The sequence below is a fragment of the Setaria viridis genome, chromosome 9, assembly GCF_005286985.2.
Source record: "Setaria viridis chromosome 9, Setaria_viridis_v4.0, whole genome shotgun sequence".
Classification (NCBI taxonomy): domain Eukaryota; kingdom Viridiplantae; phylum Streptophyta; class Magnoliopsida; order Poales; family Poaceae; genus Setaria; species Setaria viridis.
In genome coordinates, this window is record NC_048271.2 from 4,641,062 (window position 1) to 4,663,830 (window position 22,769).

Below are 22,769 nucleotides of genomic sequence, written 5' to 3' on the forward strand. Positions count from 1 at the left end.
GTCACTTGACTTTAACGCTTAATATCTCTATTCAACTTGTCTAGATAACTTTTTCATGATAATTTTTTTAGAAAACCATTCACGAGAATATTGCCAGAAAAACTTTTTTCATACAACTTTTATGCATAAGTTCTGCAGTTAATTTCTCAGTACAACAGCTCCTGAATGATAAGTTGATAACCTTTCAGCAGAAATTCCATGATAACATTGTTAGGATTGCTTAACTTCGTTTTTTAACTTTTCTAGACAACTTATACACATGATTTTTTCGCCACATCACTTTTGCAAAAAAGAAATGTTTGGAATAAGTCTCAGAACAACTCGTTCAACTAAGTTTTTTGCAAAAACTTGTTATAAAGACCTGGCAAGTTCTTTAATTCTGGATTCTCGGTTCTAGAAACCAGAACCAAGTTCGGTTGTTTTACAACATAACACAAGTATGCTTTTTATCTGATAGGCGCCACCTCGGCATGCCATTCGTTGAAAGCTTGGTGCGGGACGAGGGCGCCAACACCCCGCCGGCGCCGGGCAGCTGTTCCCTTGCAGCCTTACCACTGGGCTACATCTACATGCCCATCCGCTAACACTTTTACGCTTATTCAAACTAAAATAAATTGACACGTTGACAATGCATAATTCATTTCAACTTATTCGGCAACTACGCTGTAATTGATCTCCATTTTACGGAGGAGGGAAGCAGCTTGATCCTGCACGACCTTCCACGCTTCACGGACGTGCCGCTCCTCCGTAAGCGTGCTCCCGACGGCGCACCTGAGCATGTAGATGCCACCCACCATGGCGGAGCTCATGTACGGCCCGGAGCCGGTCGAGTTCACCTCCTCCAGGAGCCTCCGGTTGAGCTCGTTGGCCGTCTTCTCGCCGCCCAGCTTTTCCGGCGACCGGAGCCGGAAGCACACCAGCGCGAACTGCGTCGCCACGGTCACCTCAAACCGCGCGTCGGCCCTGACCATGCTCTCGAACGACGCGGCTATGCGCAGGTGGGAGCGGACGTGGGCGCGCAGGCCCTCGACGCCGTAGCAGCGGAGCACGAGCCACAGCTTGAGCGCGCGGAACCGGCGTGTCAGCGTCACGGACCAGTCCTTGTAGTCCACGACGTCGTGCCCCTCCGCCGCCGCGTCCTTGAGGATGTACTCCTGCTCCGTGCCGAGCGCCGCCACGAGCAGTGACGGCTTCCTCACCCACAGCGCGCAGCAGTCGGTGTTGGCCAGAAGCCACTTGTGGGCGTTCATGCTGAATGAGTCCACGGCCTCAACGCCGTCAATGACGTGGCGGAACTCCGGGCAGACGAGCGCCGAGCCAGCATAGGCCGCGTCCACGTGGACCCAGGCGCCGTGCGCCGCCGCGACGGCGCTGAGCTCGCGGATGGGGTCCACGGCGGTGGTCTGGGTGGTCCCCACCGTCGCGCACAGGAAGAGCGGGACCAGCCCGGCGTCCACGTCGGCTTGCGTGGCGGCATGCAGCTCGGCTGGCGAGAGCGCGAACACGTCATCGCGGCACGTCGCGATCTCGCGGCAGTTGTCACGGTGGATACCAGCGATGTGGGCAGCCTTGCGGAATGCAAAGTGGGTCTGGTCGGAGCAGTAGACGACGAGGTCTCCGATCCTCCTGCTCCCAATGTCTGCGAGCTTCCGGTCCCTCGCGGCAACAAGGGCGCAGAGGATGGCCTCGCACGTGGTGCCTAGAAGCGTGCCTCCGCCACCGCCGCAGAACATGAGCCTCTCGGGCAGGTGGAGCGCTTTGCCGAGCCAGTCCACGACGACCATCTCGAGTTCGGTGGCGGCCGGCGAGGCGGCCCACGTGAAGGGAACGATGTTGATGCCTGCCGTAAGAGCCTCGCCGAGGGCACCGACAGTGCTGCTGGACGCCGGGAAGTGCGCGAAGTGGCGAGGGCTCTGCCAGTGCGTCAGGCCGGGCAGGATGAGGTCGCGGACGTCCCGCAGCGCCGCGTCGAATGCGTCGCGCTCCGGACGCGACGGCGCGTCCGCGGGGAGCTCGCGTCGTAGGAAGCCGGGGTTGACGCTGGGGTGCACGGGGTACTCGCCCATGCGGGCGTAGTAGTCGGCGATGAAGTCGATGACCTGGTGGCCCTGCCGCCGGAACTCGTCGGGGTCGAGCAGGTGGGAGTCCTGCGGCGGCAGAGTTCCTGTTTCCATAGGGACGACAACGCCGTTCTGTGGGGCGCCATTGCTGATGTAGCAGTGCGAAGGCGGTGCCATATATGCGTGGTGGGGAGGTGCAGAGACAAGTGATTAATGAACTGACGGTCCAATTAGCTGCACCTTCCACTTGTAGTAGTGAGAGAAAGAAGATGATGCAGTATCGAGGCAGATGAAAACATGAATCGCCTTCTCTAGCTATTTATAAGCTGGTGGAAGGTGCAAACGTGCGCAAAAAAAGGAAGAGTTAAACGAAACCAAAAGAGCTCGAATGCAAAGAAGTACGGAGCAGCAGGTAGCCAGGTACGAACTACGAAGTACTCCCTCCGTTCCAAATTATAAGTCATTCCAACTTTCTTGGAGAGTCAAACATTTTTATATTTGACCAAAATTATAGAGAAAATTACAAAAGTTTATGGCACCGAATAGAAATACTATGAAAATATATTTAATGAAGAAACTAATGGTACCTATTTGATATCATGAATGTTAGCACTTTATTGTATAAATTTGGTCAACCTTGAGATGCTTTGACTCTTCAAAAAAGTTGGAATGACTTATAATTTGGAACGGAGGGAGTAGTGAAGTACGGAGCAGCAGGTAGCCAGGTACGCAACTATACGAAGTAGTTGCGTAGTACTGTACTCGAGTAGTTGCTTCGAAAAGGGGCAGGTGGAGCGCCTTGCCGAGCCAGTCGACGACGACCATCTCGAGCTCCGTGGCGGCCGGCGAGGCGGCCCACGTGAAGGGAACGAGGTTGATGCCGACCGTGAGGACCTCGCCGAGGGCACCGACAGTGCTGCTGCCTGCTGGCGAGGGCTCTGCCAGTGCCAGGAATAATAATGGCGATCTTGACATGTTATGGAGATCATGCAAAATAATGGATTATAAGAATAAGAAATGGCTTAGGTTATATGCGCGACGTGGCGAGCTCGTCATCACACGCAGACCATACCTTAGCTTGGTCGAGATTGCATGCATGGTATGTACAAGAGCCACACGACCGGTGAGGACCCCGCGCGCGCAATGCGTGGTTTGCGTGCAGTCCGAAACCAACGACCGGCGAGCAGCGTTTGTGGCTAAGCTTCCAGGAATAATATATCCACGATCGCACAACAATTCATCTAGGTGGCTTCCAATTCTTGAGTCGATCTTGACACGTTGTGGAGATCACGACGGCAAACCGCACGATGGAAAACCGCGTCTACTCCACCGGGCACCCGCTCGCCGGCGAGGAGGTCCCGCACACGTGGGGGAAGAAGATCGCGGCGGCGCGGGACCTCAAGCCGGAGGAGTTCACCCAGGTGAGGGCGGTGGCGGTGAACTGCAGGAGCAGAGCCAGCCCTGCCGTGCCATTGGACTTCTTCGGCAACATGGTGCTCTGGGCGTTCCCATGGCTCCAGGTCACGGACCTACTGAACTCGATCGAGCTACGGCCAAGTGTTCCACGCGATCCGCGACGCCGTGGCGCGCGTCGACGGCGAGTACATCCAGTCCCTCGTCGACTTCGGGGCCGTGGCGGACGCAAGCGGGGAGGAGCTCGTCGCGGCGACGGCGACGGCGGTCGCGGCCGGCACGATTGATCAACCGTCGACGCACAGCTTGGATTCTCTCATGCATGCATGATTTGTGGCTGATTAATCGCGATTTGTGATGGAGTATATGAATGAACGTGTTTCTGAAAGAAAAAAAGAGGAGCACACGTTTCACGGCCCACAAGTCACCCACTGACCCACCAAATAACGCTCAGCCCAAACGGCCCGCTATCAACGCCGAGTGAAACGGACTGGGAGCGACCGCAGAATCGCAGACCCAAATCCAGGCGTGGGGCCCGTGTCCAGAGCGTCTTCCTCTCCAGTCTCCTCTCCACCCACGAGCTCCATGCGGCCATGGCCTTCTCTTCTTCGCTGGCGTTCCCCTTCCCTTCCCCACCTTCTGGCCAAGCCCGACCCGCAGGAAGGCTCCGAGCCGGCGCCACCGGTAGGTTGCTGGGGTGCTCCTCGCCACCGCCCGACGTCGTGGTGACCCGCGAGCGGGGGAAGAACGCCAAGCTCATCGCCGCGCTGGTGAGTCCCCCCAATGGGTACTTATTTCTCCCATTGTGCTTTCGTCTTCAAATCTGTAGCTAGAGATACGGAGGAGGTGGCAGTACGAACAGTTTGCGAAATTGAAGGAGTATTGCAGGTTAATTGCCTTTCTCGGCGTGCTAGACATGCGGCCTGTTGTTCTAGCTTGGGGAATTATACTGGTTTCCTTCACCTGTTAGGGGAATTATACTGGTTTCCTTCACCGGAGAGTTAACATGGGGCGTGATATGGAGGACCTCATTGCAAAATTTGTACATTAGCGTACTGATTGCTAATGGAGCTGACTACTACATCGTCCTTCTGAAACTGCCATCAGGAGTTCAGATTTAGTAGGCATTTCCACTTTTCTGTGATGTGTGATTTCAAATTTATGGTTCCATCTTGGAAGCTATTTTATCTTCCATCTTAGTCCTTGCTCCCATATTTTTTTAAAAAAATATGGAGCCTAGTGTCAATACTGCATTGTCGATTCTGATCAATTTGGCTTCGAATGGTAGGGAGCTGCCGTGGGGGGCAGTAGGCAATATCACCAATTGCGATGGTTACAGCCTTACAGGCCATGTTTCGATCTTTGGTACCCACAATCACAAACCCTTCAAAAATGCCAGGGCAAAATAAAATAGAATAAAACTCTCATGCAGACTTGAACCATTGTGCTTAGTGAAGACAATACCTGGGAGTCTGCTGAAAATTTCTCAGGGTGACTTGAATCATGAATATACTTAGTTCTGATAATAATTAAGTTACTTGTGGGATAACCATGTAAATATCGTCTTACAAAAGACTAATATTGTTTAAATTACTGCTGGTCTCCATAAGTTCAGAGATTAGTCTTTCTTTCTAGTTATTCTGTTGATTGCAGCCTAGCATTTACATCAATTTTCTAATTGGATTCTGTAGGAAAAGCACAATATACAGTCTCTGGAACTTCCTCTTATTAAGCATGTTGATGGCCCTGATACATATAGGCTTCCAGATGTCTTACGTAGTAAGTGTTAGTCTTTCTTTTGTCACTATGTACACTGTTCGCCCACTCAATTTCATTTTCAGAGTTTCATTCTTTGGATACACAGCACTTAACATATCCATTCTTTCCTCTTAGCCTTTTTATATGTTTTCTCCAGAAGATATTATAGTATTTCATTTCATGATATTCTCCTCTTCATACTAGCTCTAAAACAAATGCAATTGGAAAGTCATGGTTTAGTCTCAATGGAATTCTGTATTTACAGACGACAAGTTTGACTGGATTACTATAAGCTCTCCTGAGGCAGCTGCAGTGTTCCTTCAGGGATGGAAGTAAGCTTCAAGCATATTGCAGTTATGTGCTATTGTGCTCAATGTTGCTGTACAAGTATTAATTATGCCTCAATTTATCATTCCTTGTAACTTGTCACAAATATTTGTGCCAGTATTTCATTAGCTAACAGACTACATGGTATATCTTTTTTCTATAGTTCTACAGACTTAATTCCTTAATTTCAAATAATTGTTGCATCACCAGATCAAACATAACCTAAGACTGCCATTTTTTACGCGAGCTGCACAATAATTCAATGCCAGGGCAGCTGCAAGTCCTAAGGTGCGAGTAGCGGTTGTTGGAGCAGGAACTGCAAAGGTTTTTGATGAAGTATCACAGTCTGATGATCAATCTCTTGAGGTTGCATTTTCACCTTCCAAAGGTATATTCTCTTGTGGTTTCTATGATGTCCTTGCTACGTCTGTATTTTCAAGATTTATTGCTCTTTTGTTCATCCTCAATTATTTATCAGATTTAATGAATTTTCCTTCTTCATCAGCTATGGGTAAAGTTTTGGCCTCAGAGCTTCCCAGGGGCAGTGAGAGTACATGTAAAGTGTTGTATCCTGCATCTGCAAAGGCTAGCCGTGAAATTCGTGAGTCAGTTTGCTTCTTTCGTTATTATTTTCTTCTGCTTTCACTAAGGCCACATGTTTCTCACATTAACTTTTTTCGAAGTGGAGTGTTGGTTTCTTCACGGTATTGCATATTGATTTTGATCTCCAGTCAATATTCAGTCTTCTAGTTGAAATTTTATGGTTATGAGCTCTTAATTTGGCGTATGAGATCAATGCTCTTGATTTAATCATTTTTTTTATTCAGGAACTGTGTACACTATCTCTATCTGCATTTACGATACTTTTTTCTAATGCAGAAGATGGGCTATCAGATCGAGGATTTCATGTGACAAGACTGAATACATATACAACCGTAATTTTTTCACTTATGTGGGATGAACTTTTTCATTTACCTTTTCTAACAATCATCTCCTTTCTCACCACATGCACAAACAAGTCTTTCCACATCCTGTTGAACTTATTCCTGTGGTCTGTGGTACCTGTTTTAAACATGAATATTTTTTGTTGTTGTTGAGAATTTGCTATATCAATTTCATTTGTGCTTAGGCATGGATCTTCATACGAACTGAACTTTTACGACAACGTAAGCTGAACTATTGTTGTTTGTCTATTTATTTCTTGTTGGTTAAAATTTTGGTTAGCTGTTGAACTCAATCTCTTGCTCAACTATTCACTCTGCAGATGCTTAATCTAATGACAAACTCTGGACCTGAGATATAAATGTCTAGCATTCTTTAATTTAATAGTGTCATTTACTTCTGTACTTTTGCATGCATCACTAGACTACCAGAGTAGAGATTTCTACCGTAAGAACCAGAAAATAATTGGCATCAGTGTTATATCACATTCCTGTGCATGGATTTTGGACATCTGTTAATAATATTAAGGTGTTGTGTATGCATGCACATGCAGGTACCTGTTGAAGATGTCGAACCACTAACTTTAAAGCTTGCTATTTCAGCTCCAGTTGTTGCAGTAGCTTCTCCTTCCGCATTGAAGTAATTATAGCAAGCATATTTGGATAAAGTTTTCACAAATCATCTTGGTTCGTGCAAAGTAAAGCTGTTGTTGAATTGATCATGAGATACTAACATTTAAACATCAAATACTTTTGGGGAAGCTCAGTTTAACCTTATAAAAGGGGAGCATGCCATGCCAGTTAACCATCCATATACACAAGTAAAAACTTGAAATATGCTATTTGCCTGGATTGACTTTCCTTGAACCGTCAGCCTCCCAATATTTACTTCCATTTTGCCACAGCTTGCTTTTATATGTGGTTCCGTTGTTCAGTCTTTTTTGTCATCATTGTGATGCAGGGCTTGGTTAAAGCTGATCTCAAAAGTCGATAACTGGAATAATTCCATCGCTTGCATTGGTGAGACCACTGGCTCTGCAGCGAAGAAATTGGGTCTGAAGAGCATATATTATCCAACAACCCCTGGACTTGAAGGGTATGCACACATCATATTGCCCTTTGAACAACATCATCCAATTGTCATGCACACGTCAGGGATGTTGAACATTTCAAACTGCTGTTCTCACCAAATATTGCGCAGCCCTTGACTACTGCCTAATCTGTACGCCTGACTTGTCATGTTGCTTTTCATAGGTGGGTTGAAAGCATTCTTGAAGCGCTCAGAGTCCACAGGCAATTAAAAGAGGTTTCTTATCTTATCCTTGCGTCCTATCCTGATTTTTCTTGGTTTCTTCCGTTATAGCCTTCCCTGTTTCTGCTTTAGGCCCCAAAATGTTGAACACGGACAGCCCCTTGTACTGGATGACGCATGACGGAGCTTCTTGACGTTGGTGGCCGCTTGTAGACTCAGGAATTCTTTGCTTCTTTGGCCTTATCACGCCTGATGTACAGCCTATTGTTGTTTCGTCAGTGAAACTTGATCATCTGTTGTGATTAAACTAGCTGTAAATTGTGTGAGCTGTACAGGGTAGCATGTGAACAAGTTCTGAATCGCGGTTCAGCGTTGTGGTGTGGCGCCAAGTTGGACTGTTTCTACTAATTTTCATAAGAAGATGAGAGAATCCTTGTTACCTGTACATGTCAATTGTCGAGGAAGTCGATGCATGAATAAAGCTGCAAATGTTTTTGCCTTTACATAGGGGGGTGGGGCGGGTGGCGCTCAGTTGGGCCATATAGGTGTTTCCCGGGCTGAAAGGCCCATATCTGTACTTGTACTGTACCTTTTGTTTTTCTGTGGTAGCCTCTGAACCTGTATGGCTGTATAGGGCGTGCGTGCACCATCTCTTCTCTCTCTCCATTCGTCTTTTTCAACGAGGTTAGCAGTGCCGTCTTTGTTTGGCTAACTGCGTCTTGTCGTCACGTTAAGTGGTGCTTGTGTGCGTTGAGGCACTACATCTTTCGCTGTTGGAGTAATGATAGAAGATTCTGAACACCGCGAAGCTACGGAATCTCCGTCCCCCCGACCTCACACCAAAGATTCCGTCTCGCCTTTGAATCTAACACGAGGAAGCCAATCATAGCTTGCAAACCGTCATGAGATTGTTAGCCCATACGTTAGTGACACCTCCCAACGATAAGCCCATCACGTTAGAGTTTGTTTTCCCGTTTTACCCTCTGTAAATCCGGCACATACGGCCGGTGTGTCAGCGTCACGAGTCACCGCAAGTCTACGGCACCTTTTTTACTGCAGCTGGTTAATTAGTAGTTAGCAGCCGAGGTTCATTGGTGGCAGAAATTTCCGAGCCCAACGATGCAACCAATCGTCATCAACGTCTCCGTGTCATATGTTGCAGGTAGGGGAGCTATGAGTTCGTGTCACATCAAATATTCGGAAGCTAATTAAAATGATTAAATATAAATTAATTATAAAACTAAGGCTAAACGACGAGACGAATCTATTAAGCCTAATTAATTCATCATTAGTAAATGGTTACTATAGCAGCACATTGTCAAATCATGGACTAATTAGGTTTAATAGATTCGTCTCGTCGTTTAGCCTCCGTCTGTGTAATGGGTTTTGTAAATAGTCTATATTTAATACTCCTAATTAGTATCTAAACATTCGATATGACAGAGACTAAAGTTTAGCCCGGAGATCCAAACATCCCCTAAATAACCTACCCCCTCCGCTCGGTTAATTTTAACCTAGGCCCTGTTTGTGAACCGGTGCTAAAGTTTAGCCCATGGCTAAAGTTTAGCCCCTCAAATGGAGTACTAAAGTTTAGCTCCTTGGGGTGTTTGGATACAGTGCTAAACTTTAGCACCTTGGTTTGCAAAAGACATATTTACCCCTCCATTCAACTGCACTGTTCTCTCTCCTTCCAATTCGCTTTCTCCTCCTCTCCTGTTCTTGCCGCACAAATCTCCAGAGCCAGAACGTGGGGGCCGCCGCTCCACCGCCGCCTTCCCTGCTGTGTTCGGCCCGCGTCGGCCGCCGCTCCCTGGCTGCCGGACTGCTGGCCCTTGCCTCTACTCGGTATCGGGGCTAGAGCTCCTCGTCGCGGTGCCTAGCGTGGATCAAGCCCGAGATCTCAACCAAAACCAACACGGCGGGGCATTTGTTGGAGGCGGACCCCACGACCTCCCGTCAACCCCTCCCCGGAGGCTCACGAGCAGCGGGAGCAAGAGACCCTCGCCTCTGCCGCTCTCGCTCCTCCGCGCCGCCTTCACCCACCGCGTGCCTCCTTCCGCCTGCCTGGATCCCTGCTGCTACCCCACTTCCACAACCTCCTCGCGCGGCTCAACCCCACTGTCGCCTCCCTCTTCTCCGCCGACGGAGCCGCTGCGGGGGACGCCGGAGAGCGAGAGGCAGTGATGCCAAAGTGGGTATGGAGGGAGGGAGGGATGGAGGGGTGGGGATTTGCGGCTGGGTGCGAAGGCGGCGTGGCCGGCGGAGGGTGGCGGGGGTGTGGCAGGGAGGAGAGAGAGGGAGTGCGGGGAGGGGGGCCACTAGGGGAAAAAATAGGATCAGGAACCACTTTTAGCCCCTTTAGCACCCTTTAGCACCTCTTGGAGGGGCTAAGAGCAACTTCAAGAGGCTGCTAATCTTACCCCCAATACCTTCTTTAGGGGGAAAAAAGAAAAATTGAATTCCAACAGCCCACCCAACCCCAAAAAAAAATTAGCTACCCGAAAAAGCGATCCCTCGCCCCACATATTTTCGCGAGGCGCGGTCTTCCCCAATCCGACGAGCTCCGGTACCGCGCTCATTTTTTTTCTCCACGCCTCACATCCGTCGGGGACTACGCCGGGATGCTCTTCCGGGATTTCGTGCTGGGAAGGGAGGGCTGCGCCGCCGGGTCCCTGCTCCGCGCCATCCTCCACTCCGGCCACGTCTCGACGCCATCCTCCTCCTGGATCCGGCGGCGGCCACCAACGCTGTCCGCGCCGCGAGGAGCAGCTCTAGCGCGAGGCCGAGCGCCGCTGTGAGTCGGACCTCCGCGTCGCCGCAACCTCGGCCTCGTCCAGGTGGAGCCACCCTCCACAGCTCCCCTTCTCCCGACGGCGCCGCCGGTGGAGCCGCTGGCGGACGCCCTTCCGTCCCCGGCCTCTGATAGAGACCATATCGGCCTGCTCCGGCCACCACCGGGGGCTCAAATCCTAAAGGCAGGCCAGTTCACCGAGCTTCTACAATGGTCGTGGCCTATATGTCATTGAGGGAATTACCAACGGGAGCTTACATTAGGCAATCTGACATTTTAGTGTCCGTATATATCATGTACATATAGGTGGATCAACAGGATAGATGTTCTGTTTCTTCATTGCCTTTCAGTTTTGTTCCAGATTGTATTGAACAAGGCCACATTTTTGTGGGGTGTTTCTGTGCTGTTGATTTGTGGCCATTTGGGTACGGTTGATTTGTGGCCTTGTGGGAGATGGCCGAAGGAGAGTGGAGTTGGCTGGCGTGCGAGGAGCCATGGTAGCAGAGCCGGCGGCAAGCTCTTCTCGAAGGAGTGATGGAAGGTAGAGGAGGTCTAATCTGGAGGTAGGTCCAATTATAATGACGTGGCAAATACTGGGAAATAATTTTTAGCGTTTTTTTTGGTTTGATATGTTTTTAGGGAAAAAAATTGTAGCATAACTCCCAATACCTCGTTTATAGCATAGCTCCCGATACCATATTTTGGGGAAGAATTTTTTAGAAAACTTTTGGAGTTGCTCTAAGGAAAGGGGGTGTTAAAGTGAACTTTAGAGTGCCTTTGATTGGACTTCCAACCTGTTTTTACTTTTGCAAAAGCTAAAAGGCAATTAAAGGACCTAAAAGCTATAGTTACTTTTGCTCAAAAGCTATTTTCTCTCGTACAAATTTAAAAGCACCCTCCACCTAATTTCAAATGCTTTTGAGGTAAAAAAATTACCCAACTACCCCTGATCACGAGGGTACCGGTTCATTTTGCTCCCCCCGTTCTATTTTCTCCCCCACGCGCAGTCCCGTCCGCCTCCGCTAGCCCCGTCGCAAAGCATCCGCGCTCATCTCCGTCGGGGGTAGCAGCAAAGACCAACGGAGTGAAGCATCAACTCGGAGTGGAGAATGCAGCCCGGGCCGGTGTACGGCGGCACCGCCGACGCTCAGTTTTGCGCGCGGCGGAAGATAGGGGCGGGATGAGCGAGATAACTCGATTCAGGCAGGGTGGACTCTGTCCGAGGCGGAGGAGTTCAATCCGATGATGTGAAAGGAGCTCGATTTGCTGATCTCCCCGGCAAGGTTCGATTTGATGGCTCGCCGTTGCCGGCGTCAATCTTCACCTCCAGGTACTCGTCCATACTCTGTAAACTGCAATCATCTCTTGGTTTGCCCCAAGCTGTCGATTCCAATCTGAAGAGCAATTCTGCCTTCCCTTGTGTAATAATCTACACAACCGTTAATTCCTTTTCATCCCATCTAATTTCAGTGAAATGGGATTCGCTAGTTGCAAAGAAATCTAACTGCAGTTGAGATGTCAGAAATTTTGCTGGTGACTGGTTGATTTTTCTGCAAAGGGGCATCTGTTGCCTATAATAAAGTTTCCATTACAATTTGCAAGCTGTCACAAACTTCTGATAAACTCTATCTGCGGGTGCCAGGATGCATGGGAATTTTGGAGGCAGTAGCATGGAAATCTAAAAATCCCTCCACTATTTTCTCGAAAAAATGCCTCTGTACTGTCGGAGTAGAGGTACTTGTTTTGCTGTCAGATACAAATGGCTGCTTCACTTCAGTTAGTCTTCTTGTCAAGTATTTATGTCCAAAGATCCATATTTTCATGCTGGAACAGGTACAACGAAAAGGCTATGCAAAAGACCCTTCTCTTGTTGTTCATATAATTCTACGTAGCTCTCCTTTGATGGTTAGTGCGAGAGTATTTATGTCCAAAGATCCATATTTTCATGCTAGAACAGGTAAGCTATGTAAAAGACCCTTCTGTTGATGTTCATGTAATTCTACGTAGCTCTCCTTTGATGGTTAGTGCGAGAGGAGGATAGAAATGTTGAGGAATGGCATTGTATAAACCTTTTGATAGATATTGACCAATCACTTTGACGGACGATGGGCGAAGAACATATAAAATTTATTTTTTTCTTTCTAAAATAGTCATTTACATGCGAATTAGTGAACACATTATTTTATTACGAGCAATTTACATATAAACACACCCACATACCTTTAGAGTCATTACAGGTATTTCTTACATAGCGTACAGTTTCACAGTTGCTCTAACCAAACGGTCTTCTGCTTTTCCTACAGTTGCTTTCTCACAGCTGCTTTTCTATAGCCCACGGCTCACAACAGCTTTTTAAAAAGCCACAGCTTAACCAAACACACCCTTAGCACCCTACTTTTAGCATCCCTGTTTGGCAGGACAAGTGCTAAAATGGGGCTAAAAGTGAGGTGCCTTCCAAATAGGGCTTAAACTAAGCACGGCTGGTCAAAAGATGCGTGACGACGGCGAACGCTTCGCCGCCGGCAAGCGGACGCACTTGCATAATCGGACTGCACGGGTGGCGCCACCAACGTCGCCGTCGCGAACGTACGCCAAGGTAACGAGCGGCCGACACCGAGCCGAGAGACCGAGAGCGCCCCGCCGCTGTCTAAAAGATATGCCCGGATGTCCGATGAAAAATCCGTTGATGTAACATTGAAAATCTATAGTTGAAACATTAAAATATATACGGAAAAAATGACTATGTCGTTCAACTCTGGGATAAAAAATTCCCGCTGCAACATGAACATTATATTTCATACAACATTTATTGTTAAATATGCGAAAATAATATACTTAACTATAGCAACATGTGTCGGAGCATCCAATTTTTTTTAAAGATTCCAGTCGTCCTGCCCTTAGCGTTACCGAAAAAATAATTGGGAAAAAAGCCTGCAACTTTGTGAATATGCGCCTCGAAATCTATGGCGAATTTTGCCAACGTCCTTTCGGCAATGGACGGATTATTCCATTCCACTTCCGGCCGACTTTTTACCTCGGGAAAAGGCAGAGGATAAAGAGAGGCTTTGGCAACTTGGCGTAAAGCTGTGGACTAGAGTTGGAGTTGTTAAACTGCGAATATAGTACAGCAACCAGTACTTAATTAGGAAGGAGAAAAAGGAGAGTATCAATCAGTGGTGGTGGTGCTGCTAGATTACTAGATTTGCAAGCCTGACCAATGCAAGTCACTGCGTTTATTTTACTAGCGTTTTAGGAACAGTACTCGTCAGGCTCGAGAAGAGCGATGGGTTTCGATTCTCTGGCCTGCTGATCACTTCGTGGTTCGGGTACGGTGGAGCCTGGCAGCTGCTACCTGACGCCGGTTGCAACTGAAGCTCACTCTCGGAGACATCAACCAGCTCCCTGTCTGCCGTTTCTTCCTCCCCCAATCCATAATTCATTCTCATCGCAACCTTGTATGCACCTCGCACCGTGTCCAGTCTAGACACGACAATCTTGAGAGCTTAATTTTTAGGATTTCAGCTAGGTCGCAGGTGTAAAAATACCTCCTAACGAGCTTCATCCTAGCAATTTGAATTTTGATCAATAAGATGCGCTACCCTCCGGATCCGGCAGGTTCTAGTGCTTCCAATAGAGCACAAACCATGCGACCTTGGTAACCAGTTATCACGCCATATACGAATGGTTTGGCCGTCCCCGACTCGCCAAACTATACCTTTTTTCAGAAGTACCACACCATGCTCGATTGCTCTCCACATTTGAGATGCTTCGCCTGCCGTCGCCATATCTAGAAGGTTACCAGTGGGAAAGTATTTAGCACGTACAACCCACGCGCAAAGGCTATCGGGGAAGGTAATTAATCTCTAAGCCTGTCTCGCCAATAGTGCATGGTTGAATAAGTTGAGATTTTTAAAGCCCATGCCTCCATAACCCTTTGGTAGGATCATCGTTTTCCAGGGTACCCACTATACCTTCCATTTCCCTTATCCGAACCCCACCAAAAGGTATGGATACTTTTTATTATATCTTCACACAAACCTCCCGTGATTTTGAAAATGCTCATAATATAATTTGGTAGCGCTTGGGCAACTGACTTGATTAGGACCTTCTTACCGACAGCTGATAGGGCTTTCTCCTTGCCTGCGACCATACGCTTCATAAATCTCACTTCAAGAGGTTGGAATGTCCCTCGCTTTAACCTTCCATTTGGTGTGGGCAGACCCAAGTGTTTCTCTTCGAAATTCAGGCGTTCAACCCCTAAAATAGTCCTGACTGCCTGTCGGGGGGAAATATTAACGACCCTTCGAAGCCCATGGAAACAACAAAGACGCAAAGGCCCAGGCCCGCCTAAGGGAACAACGACTGCCGTCGGCCCAACATGGGAGGCGAGAGCCACGCTCCGCCTCGCCCGACCTCATGCCCCGGGGTCGGGCGCCCCCGACCTCCGGAGGAACGAGCTCCGCCTCGCCCGACCACGGGCCTAGGGTTGGGAGCGTCCGACCCCCCGCCGAAGGTCTCCGCCTTGCCCGACTCCAGGTGTAAGGGGTCGGGCTACCTCAGGCTCTCCAGACCAGAACCCGCCTCGGGCGCAGATCCCATGGGTCCCCATGTCGATCTCGCCATAAATGCGCCGCAAAGCTGTCAGGGAGAAGGATATCTGCGCCCCCACGCAACCCGCCGCAAGTACCCATGCGCGGCCGCACAGTACTTGCTACATTAGCTGCTACCCCCTCCGATTGGCCACAGGGCACTCATGGCTTGCACCACCCAGAGCAGGAGGAAGCCTCACCCGCTCTTGTGCCCCGCGCGCCCGGCAGCAAAGATGCGACGTCCGCTCTCCGCAGGCCGTCAGCAGGATGGCGGGATCCGCCACCTCCCAACGGACACGGGGGTCACGACGAAACGCCATCATCACGCCCGGCGGCTACAATCGCCGAGGAAGCCATCGACAGGACGCAACGGCGGCCACCTTCTTCCGGCAAACACGCCGGTGGAGGCCGAAGGCCGGCAAGGACGCCGGCGACCTAGGAACTTGGTTCCCCCTTTGTGTTGTATTTTTACCTAGCCATGTTTATCTCTTTACCGCTCCCCACACTCGATCTTGCCTGTAATCCCGGAGGTCTCCCTACGCTATAAAAGGAGAATCGGGGGCCTGAGACAGGACAGAGGCTCCACGCACAACTCAAGGTACCGTGACACCTCCAAACCAACAGAACGCACGCACGCACCCTCCTAGAGCATCAGTGCACACCCAAGAGACCTGGGACCGGATCCCTCTCTCGCCTTACTGTAACCCCTACTACAGAACCCCGCGTGGGCAACACGAGCAGCTCCCGACACTGGACGTAGGGCGTTCCTTTGCCCGAACCAATCTAAATCCCGTGTTTCTCACGCCACCATCTCAAGCCTTACGCGCATAAAAGAAATTTACTAGTCTAAGTCTTGACCCACTAATCTTGACAACGACACTGCCTGGGCTCTCGCCTCATCTCCTCCCTCACGCACCAGTAAGGAACGTTTTACTTGTGCTCAGGAGCTGACCCGTGCACTTCTGAAAAGTTGATATGGCCGAGCGTACATTATGAGCCTGTTCTTCGGTAGCACGAAAGAAAAGTAGACTATCATCAGCAAATAATAAGTGTAAAACGCTAGGCACTCTCCTACATACCTTTAGGCCCTCCAGCCGATTCAATCTTTCATATTGTTTCAACAGGGATGACAAACCATCAGTAACAAGAAGGAAAAGATAAGACGAAAGCAGATCACCTTGCTGTAAACCGCGCGATGGTGCGAAGGGTACCAGGGGTACCCCATTGAAGCGGACAGAATAGCACATTGTGGTCACACACGTCATAACCCAATGCAACCATTGACTTTGAAAGCCCAGTTTCATCAACAACCTTTTCAGATAACCCCAATCCACACGATCATACACCTTTGATAGATCCAACTTATACGCACAAAACTCCCCTCTATCACCCGTGTGCCCTTTTGGATGGCATGTATGCATTCAAATGCTATCAAGGCATTATCAGTTATCATCCTCCCTGGAACAAAGGCGCTATGTTCCTGCAGCACAATCTCACTTAACAGGGGCCTTAATCTATTCACCATGCATTTAGAGAATACTTTGTAGATAACATTGCACAGACTTATGGGCCAAAAAATCTTTTAATTCCTCAGGGTTGCTGCTCTTCGAAATCAGTACAATGGCCGTCTCATTGATACCCGATAGCATGACGCCGTCAGAGAAAAACTTCTTAACAACATTAATCACATCCTCCTTCAGAATGTCCCGGTGTCTCTGAAAGAAGCGCGCTGGAAAACCATCCGGTCCTGATGCTTTAAGCGAGCCCATCTGAAATAGCACGTCTGAAATTTCCTGATTAGAGAACTCCTTACATAGGTGGTTGTTCATCTCATCATTGATCTTTGGCTCAACTAGCTGCAACAGCTCATCAGGAATGACTCCCTGATCGGCCCTGTATAACTCTTGGAAGAAGGAAGATGCCATCTCCTTCACCTCCTGCACATTCTCACACCACCCAACATTACTCTGCCTGAGCCTCTTAATCTTGTTCTTCTACCACACAGCCTGCCTAGTATTTTCTATCACCTTCCTTGAGCCATGCAATACGCGAGCATTGAAGCTGCATCATTTCCTCCTTGTATAGCAGCTCGGTCATCCTGTCTGTCACTCTCCGAAGATCACAACATTCTATCCCTGGATCCGCCCTGAGCACCTCCAACTTGGCCCTTAACACGTCTAGCTCTACCGTGACTGAGCCAAAGTTCTTTGTGCTCCAGGTGCACAGCGCTGATTGTACCTATCGCAAAGCAACAGCTACACCTCCCAGTCCTTCTCTACTTGGTGCCGTGCACCAAGCTTCCTTTACTTCTTGCGCTAGTGACTCCAGACATTTCCACATAATCTCATAGCGAAAGATTCGAGTTTTATGCCATTCCCAGTTCTCCTTTCTAATTTCAAGACATAGCGGGCAGTGGTCTGACCGTGAGGACACAAGGTGATGCAAGGTAGCGTTGCCAAACAAATCATGCCCGCTAGAATCCGCAACAGCTCGATCAAGATGTACCTTAACATTTGTGTCTCCTGAGAGCCCATTATCATAGGTGTAGGGGAGGCCCACGAACCCCAGATCAATCAGATCGCAGTCACTCAAGACTTCTCGAAACACCGCCATCTGCCTTTCCGATCTTGCGCAGACAGAGAAGTGCTCGAAGCCCCACATGGTTTCGTTGAAATCATCAACTACAAACCATGGGAGATCAGATACCCCCCACGAAGTCGACGACGAGCATCCCACATAATATGGTGATTTTCTGTTCTCGGCTCCCCATAAACAAATGTGATTCTAAACCATGGATCATTCACGCTCACGTGTGTGGAGACATCAATATAACGGCAATTCTTTTCTATTAAAATAACTTCAACTGACTCATGTCAAAAAAGAACTAAACCCTTACTCCTACCGACACTATCCATACCAATGCAATGCTTTAAACCTAATCTCCAACGTAAATGTCCTACTCTATTTTTTGAATTATGAGTTTCACAAAGAAAAACAAAAGACGGGCTTTTGGCTCTCACAAGAGTCGTCAATTCCTGAACTGTGCTAGAGAGCCCAATCCCTCAACAATTCCATACCAAGGCATTCATTGTGCCTGGCGGGGCTTGCCGTGAGCTCCTGCTAGGGACTTGCACTCTCCTCGTGCACAGACATCCTTCTCCACCACCTGATCATTGCCCCGAGGGGTGTTACCAGCACCTGCGCCTTTGTTGACAGTTGTCGTTGTCACCGTAACACCTTCATCCAAAAGATCGTTGTCCTGCAGCTCTTGCATAGATTTTATGATTGCCCCTGGCTTTAAGACCTATTTATTCTTCTTCTATTTGTCAATGTCCTTCACAGCACCTGGGCTTCTTGGGTGGGTCTTCCTCTCTTGCAGATTATCGTTCTTCGCTTTAGCCTTCTGCAGCCTGTCATGAATGCTCAGCGGCATAGCAGGCGCCGTACCGGCAGCACCCGTTTGTGCAGACAGAGATCCCTCACTGGAGTCGACAAAGGAATTTAACCTAGAGACTATTCCCTGCTCATCCGCCAATGGAGCCTTTGGATGGTTTTGGGCGGGAGCACAAGCAAATACATTGGGGTCGAGGAGCCCCTCATCCACTGCCATCTTCTGCACATCTTGTGCTAGCGAGCTTTCCACCTCCAGATCGACCGTCGCCTCTCCAATTGGTGATTCATCCATCTTTTCCACGGACACTCCTTCTTTCACACGTGTGTCCTTGCTTGCACTTTGGTGAACGCCGCCGTTGAACACTGAGTTGCTATGGGCCCCTCCACTCATCCACGGCTTAAGGGAAGCAATCACCCTATCTCTCTGACCACCACTAAAATTCAGACCCCTTTTGGCAGCTGGGGGCGACGCTCGAAAGGATATGATCCTCCCCACCTCCTTCTTGTGCGGCGAAGTCCACAGCTCCGTACCATATCTGACGCCCCCATCACCATGTACTTCATCCGGGCACTCCACTAGATATTTGGACGCACTGTTGCAAATCCGACAACAGCACCCGTCGGGTGATGGTCGAGGAAAGCAGAAGGTCTGTAATGAGAGGAGGGTTGTGTGGTTGCAACAAGAGAAATCTCCCAAGAAGTGGTCTCCACCACCAGGCAAAACACTCAAAATAAATGTGGATGGGGCTTTCATCATCGAGACAGGAGCAGCAGCTGTGGGGGGCTGTTATACGTGATAGCACGGGCAAACCCCTACTGATAGCTTGGAGATGGTTACGGCACTGCAGAAATGTTGAAGAAGCAGAAGCGCTAGCATGCTTAGAGGGAATCAGGTTAGCTGCATGGTGGGCGGACCGAGATATGGTTTTGGAAGCAGACTGCTCCACTGTAATTGATAAGCTCATGAAGGGAGGCATGGACAGGTCCCAGGTGGTGCCTGTAATTATGGATGCCAGCTGCGTAGTTTAATTTTTATGAAGATAGGGAGAGAGTAGAATAAGGTAGCTCATGAGCTTGCTCATCTGGCCATCAGATCGAAGCAGTGTTGCGTTTCTTTTCTTTCGTTTCCTGAGTGTGGTCATGCACTCCTCTGTAATGATACTCCTTAAGTAATGATACCCCTTTTCTATTGTGTACACATATGCACTCCTCTGTAATGATACTCCTTAAGTAATGATACCCCTTTTCTATTGTGTAAACATAAACACTACGCCATACGACCGATATCCGTGTATACATGATAGAGAATTCGCTTACCATCTGGACGAGCGTTAGCTGTACGATGTACTGCACTGCACGAGCACGACCAAGATCTGCGAGAAATGCACGACGAAGCTCTCGACATATCCTCTCCGCGTCACCGTTTTCTTCTTGTTCAGTCTTCAATTTCCTAGCTGACTGCCGAAACGAGCCCAACCATTAACGACAGGACAACACTACCGAATCCCGCAACGGCGAACGGGCCTAACAACTGACACATGTCAGGAAGCTCATAAAAGGCCGAAATCAGCCCGTCTTCCTGTGAGGCCGCAACCCAGCACACAGGATCAAACCCACCGACGACGCGCCGAGGCCCGTCTCGGTCACACGCCCCCGACCGTTGCCGGCGTTGCGTTTCGCCTGCGCCGCCCAGACGCCCACCGTGGTCTGTGGACTGTGGGTCACACGCTGACACGCCCACCGTTGCGTTATCTCTCAGGCAGATGCGCAACACGCTCCAGCGCTTAACCAACCGAGGCGCGCAAAATTTTGCAAATGCACAGGATCATGTACGCGCGCTAGCTGTACAACGTACTGCATGCGCATCGCCATGATACATAGGCCAGTCCACCTTTCCCCCCACAGGGCGCGCTCCCCGGTCGGCCGGCGTCGCAAACGGCTCCGGTGTCGCCTCCCCGGCGCGGGGCCCGGCGTCTCCTGACATCGTATTTACGAGCGCCGGCAGCAAGTCGAGGAACGGACACGGTGGACCTGGCGACGCCATGAGTACGGTACGGGTTGCTGGGGATGACCGGGATATTTGGATCGGCCGTCGGCGTATACGATATCATGACTTGGTGAGCATGCAGTAGCCGGGATGAAATGAAAGCAAGTAATTCTTGGTTCGGTGCACGGGTGCTTTTACAAAGGAGCCAACAGCCAAGGAGGAGATGTGATTCATGGTGGCTGAGACCTGAGAGACTGCTCCAGGCTCCAGCAGTCAGCACGGACGCACAGTGGCCGGCGATCGAGACTTGGCATGGGGAAGGAAGGTTACATCGGATGGAACAGTGCCACAGTGGTTGTCACCACGGCCTTCCACAGGAATTTGGATCCTTCCCTTTGTATTTGACTAGAGTTTAGAAAGGTGAATGTGCATTTTAAGAGTTCGAGGACCCAGATAACATTCGTTGCCAAGTTCAAGAGTCGGCCGTACATTTACTTTTATTTTCATGACACGACGTAGGATTCTAGGCTGATTCAGCAGTTGTCAGTTGAGTCGTTCATTTGACTTGGATTGCCGGATGCCAGGACGAGAGGATTTCATGGCGTCACGCATGGTTTGACTTTTCCGAAAGAGGACATTTCAGTTATGAAAACGAAAGTCAGAATTCTGGACCAAGTTTAGGCTGTAGTAGTCAATGCCAGAGTCACTCCTTACAAGTGTAAGCACAAGAGACAATTTGACACCATCAATGTATTGTTACAAAAAACAAAGTCAAAATTCTGGACACAGGTTTTTTTTAGTCAATGCCCGATTCACTCCATACAAGCCCAGGTCACTCCATACAAGTGTAAGCACAAGAGACAATTTGACACCATCATTGTATTGTTACAAAAACGAGGTCAGAATTCTGGACAAAAGAGTCTAGGCCGTAGTCAATGGCAGATTCACTCCATACAAGTGTACAAAGCACCAGAGACAAATGACACCATCGTCGAGGTCTGCCTGAACAATCGTCGACTTCTTGGTTTGACGGGAAAAGGAAACACTCCTACCACGGTAGAGATCTGGCAACCCCTTCGATGGAAATGTCTGTTCACCTCGTATTCGCTCTCAACCGGTGCTGTCAGATTCAGCAGGGTTGACCAGAAAAGTAGGTGCTCGTGCCAAGAAACTCCCTCCACGTTTTCGTACCACTACTACACACATGGCCACGTGGCCTTGGCAGTACTTGTTGGTCACATGGTCAAATCCCTCTCGCTGGAGCTCGCATCGCCTTGAAGCAGCAGCTTTGCATCAGCGCGTGCTACAGCGCCTGGATCTTGCATTCTTGCTGGCAGGAAGGGGATCGGAGGACGCTGTTGTTGCCGTTGCTGGCTGCCGCCCGGCTGCCCGCGTGCCGTCGCTCTCGCGAAGTCGCGAGCCGCCTCCCCCACCACGGCACCACCACCGTCCGCGCCCCTGATTGATCAGGAAGGGAAAGCAAAGCAAAGAGCGCGGCGGGCGGCGGCCCAAAACCAAAAGCGAGCGGCTCGCCTTTCCGCTGCCGGGTGCGCGCGATTTCCACCGGGGCCAGCGTGTTGGCAGGCACCAACCAACCCGGCACCGGTTGACGGGCACCAACGCGACGGGACGGGGCGGACGTCGGAGTCGCCGAACGGAATCAGAGCGCGCGCGAAAGGCGGCCGGGGGACGGGCGGCTGCGGCTTGGTTGGTGACCACCAGACTGCCGGCCCGGCCGGGCCGGCAAGCAGCATGCATAGCCCGGTTTGTGCTTGGTGGCCGCCCAAGCTGGACGCTGATCGCCCTCAACTACTGCACAACTTAGGTTCTAGACAAACGTGTGGGAGGCATAAGCCTGACTAACGAGTCCTCTGAAGTCTCAACTTCACCAAAAACTTGACTTGATTTTCACACGTGGAAACAACTGTAGACCTTGGAGAACACAGGATGAACTAGAATAGTAGAGAATGAAACAAATAGTTCTGGGTACGATATGCACTATGGCATGTCTTCCATTTTCTTATGGTTTGCATGCAGGCGACTCCGAATATTCAGAGAACGGCAGGGCAACTCAAAAGAACAGCCACGCCACCTGCTGCCTGATAACTAATCCAACTCTACTCCCGCAAGGCAACAACAGTGCTTCGAGATTAAGCAAATGGACAAAGCCAGCAGATAGAACAATTACCTTTCCAGATACAGCACAGCGAAATGCACCCAAAAACTACCAGCTCAACAACCCTGTCTGTCGATAAGCT

At 49.6% G+C, this 22,769-nt stretch overlaps 2 protein-coding genes and 1 long non-coding RNA gene across 5 annotated transcripts; 2 read left to right on the forward strand and 1 right to left on the reverse strand.

Annotated features, from left to right (window-relative positions):
- Nucleotides 1–348: 348 nt before the first annotated feature.
- LOC117837139 (tyrosine decarboxylase) lies at nucleotides 349–2,543 on the reverse strand. The gene has a single exon (XM_034716725.2). The coding sequence runs from the start codon at nucleotides 2,235–2,237 to the stop codon at nucleotides 648–650; it is 1,590 nt and encodes a 529-aa protein (XP_034572616.1). The 5' UTR covers nucleotides 2,238–2,543; the 3' UTR covers nucleotides 349–647.
- A 1,429-nt stretch (nucleotides 2,544–3,972) lies between these two features.
- LOC117840410 (uroporphyrinogen-III synthase, chloroplastic) lies at nucleotides 3,973–8,196 on the forward strand. 2 transcript variants are annotated; one of them, XM_034720913.2, is made up of 10 exons: nucleotides 3,973–4,243; nucleotides 5,165–5,252; nucleotides 5,497–5,563; nucleotides 5,828–5,946; nucleotides 6,064–6,159; nucleotides 6,441–6,493; nucleotides 7,054–7,139; nucleotides 7,461–7,595; nucleotides 7,754–7,805; nucleotides 7,884–8,196. In XM_034720913.2, exons 1-10 carry the CDS (start codon nucleotides 4,067–4,069, stop codon nucleotides 7,896–7,898), a joined length of 888 nt encoding a protein of 295 aa, XP_034576804.1. In that variant the 5' UTR covers nucleotides 3,973–4,066; the 3' UTR covers nucleotides 7,899–8,196. The 2 variants fall into 2 exon arrangements, with proteins under 2 accessions (XP_034576804.1, XP_034576803.1); XM_034720912.2 differs by having other exon boundaries at nucleotides 3,975–4,243; nucleotides 6,438–6,493.
- A 3,219-nt stretch (nucleotides 8,197–11,415) lies between these two features.
- On the forward strand, nucleotides 11,416–12,645 carry LOC117836621 (uncharacterized). 2 transcript variants are annotated; one of them, XR_004636135.2, is made up of 3 exons: nucleotides 11,504–11,872; nucleotides 12,013–12,276; nucleotides 12,376–12,645. It is a non-coding gene; the product is annotated as an uncharacterized lncRNA (long non-coding RNA). The 2 variants fall into 2 exon arrangements; XR_004636134.2 differs by having other exon boundaries at nucleotides 11,416–11,872; nucleotides 12,013–12,645.
- The last annotated feature ends 10,124 nt before the right edge of the window (nucleotides 12,646–22,769 follow it).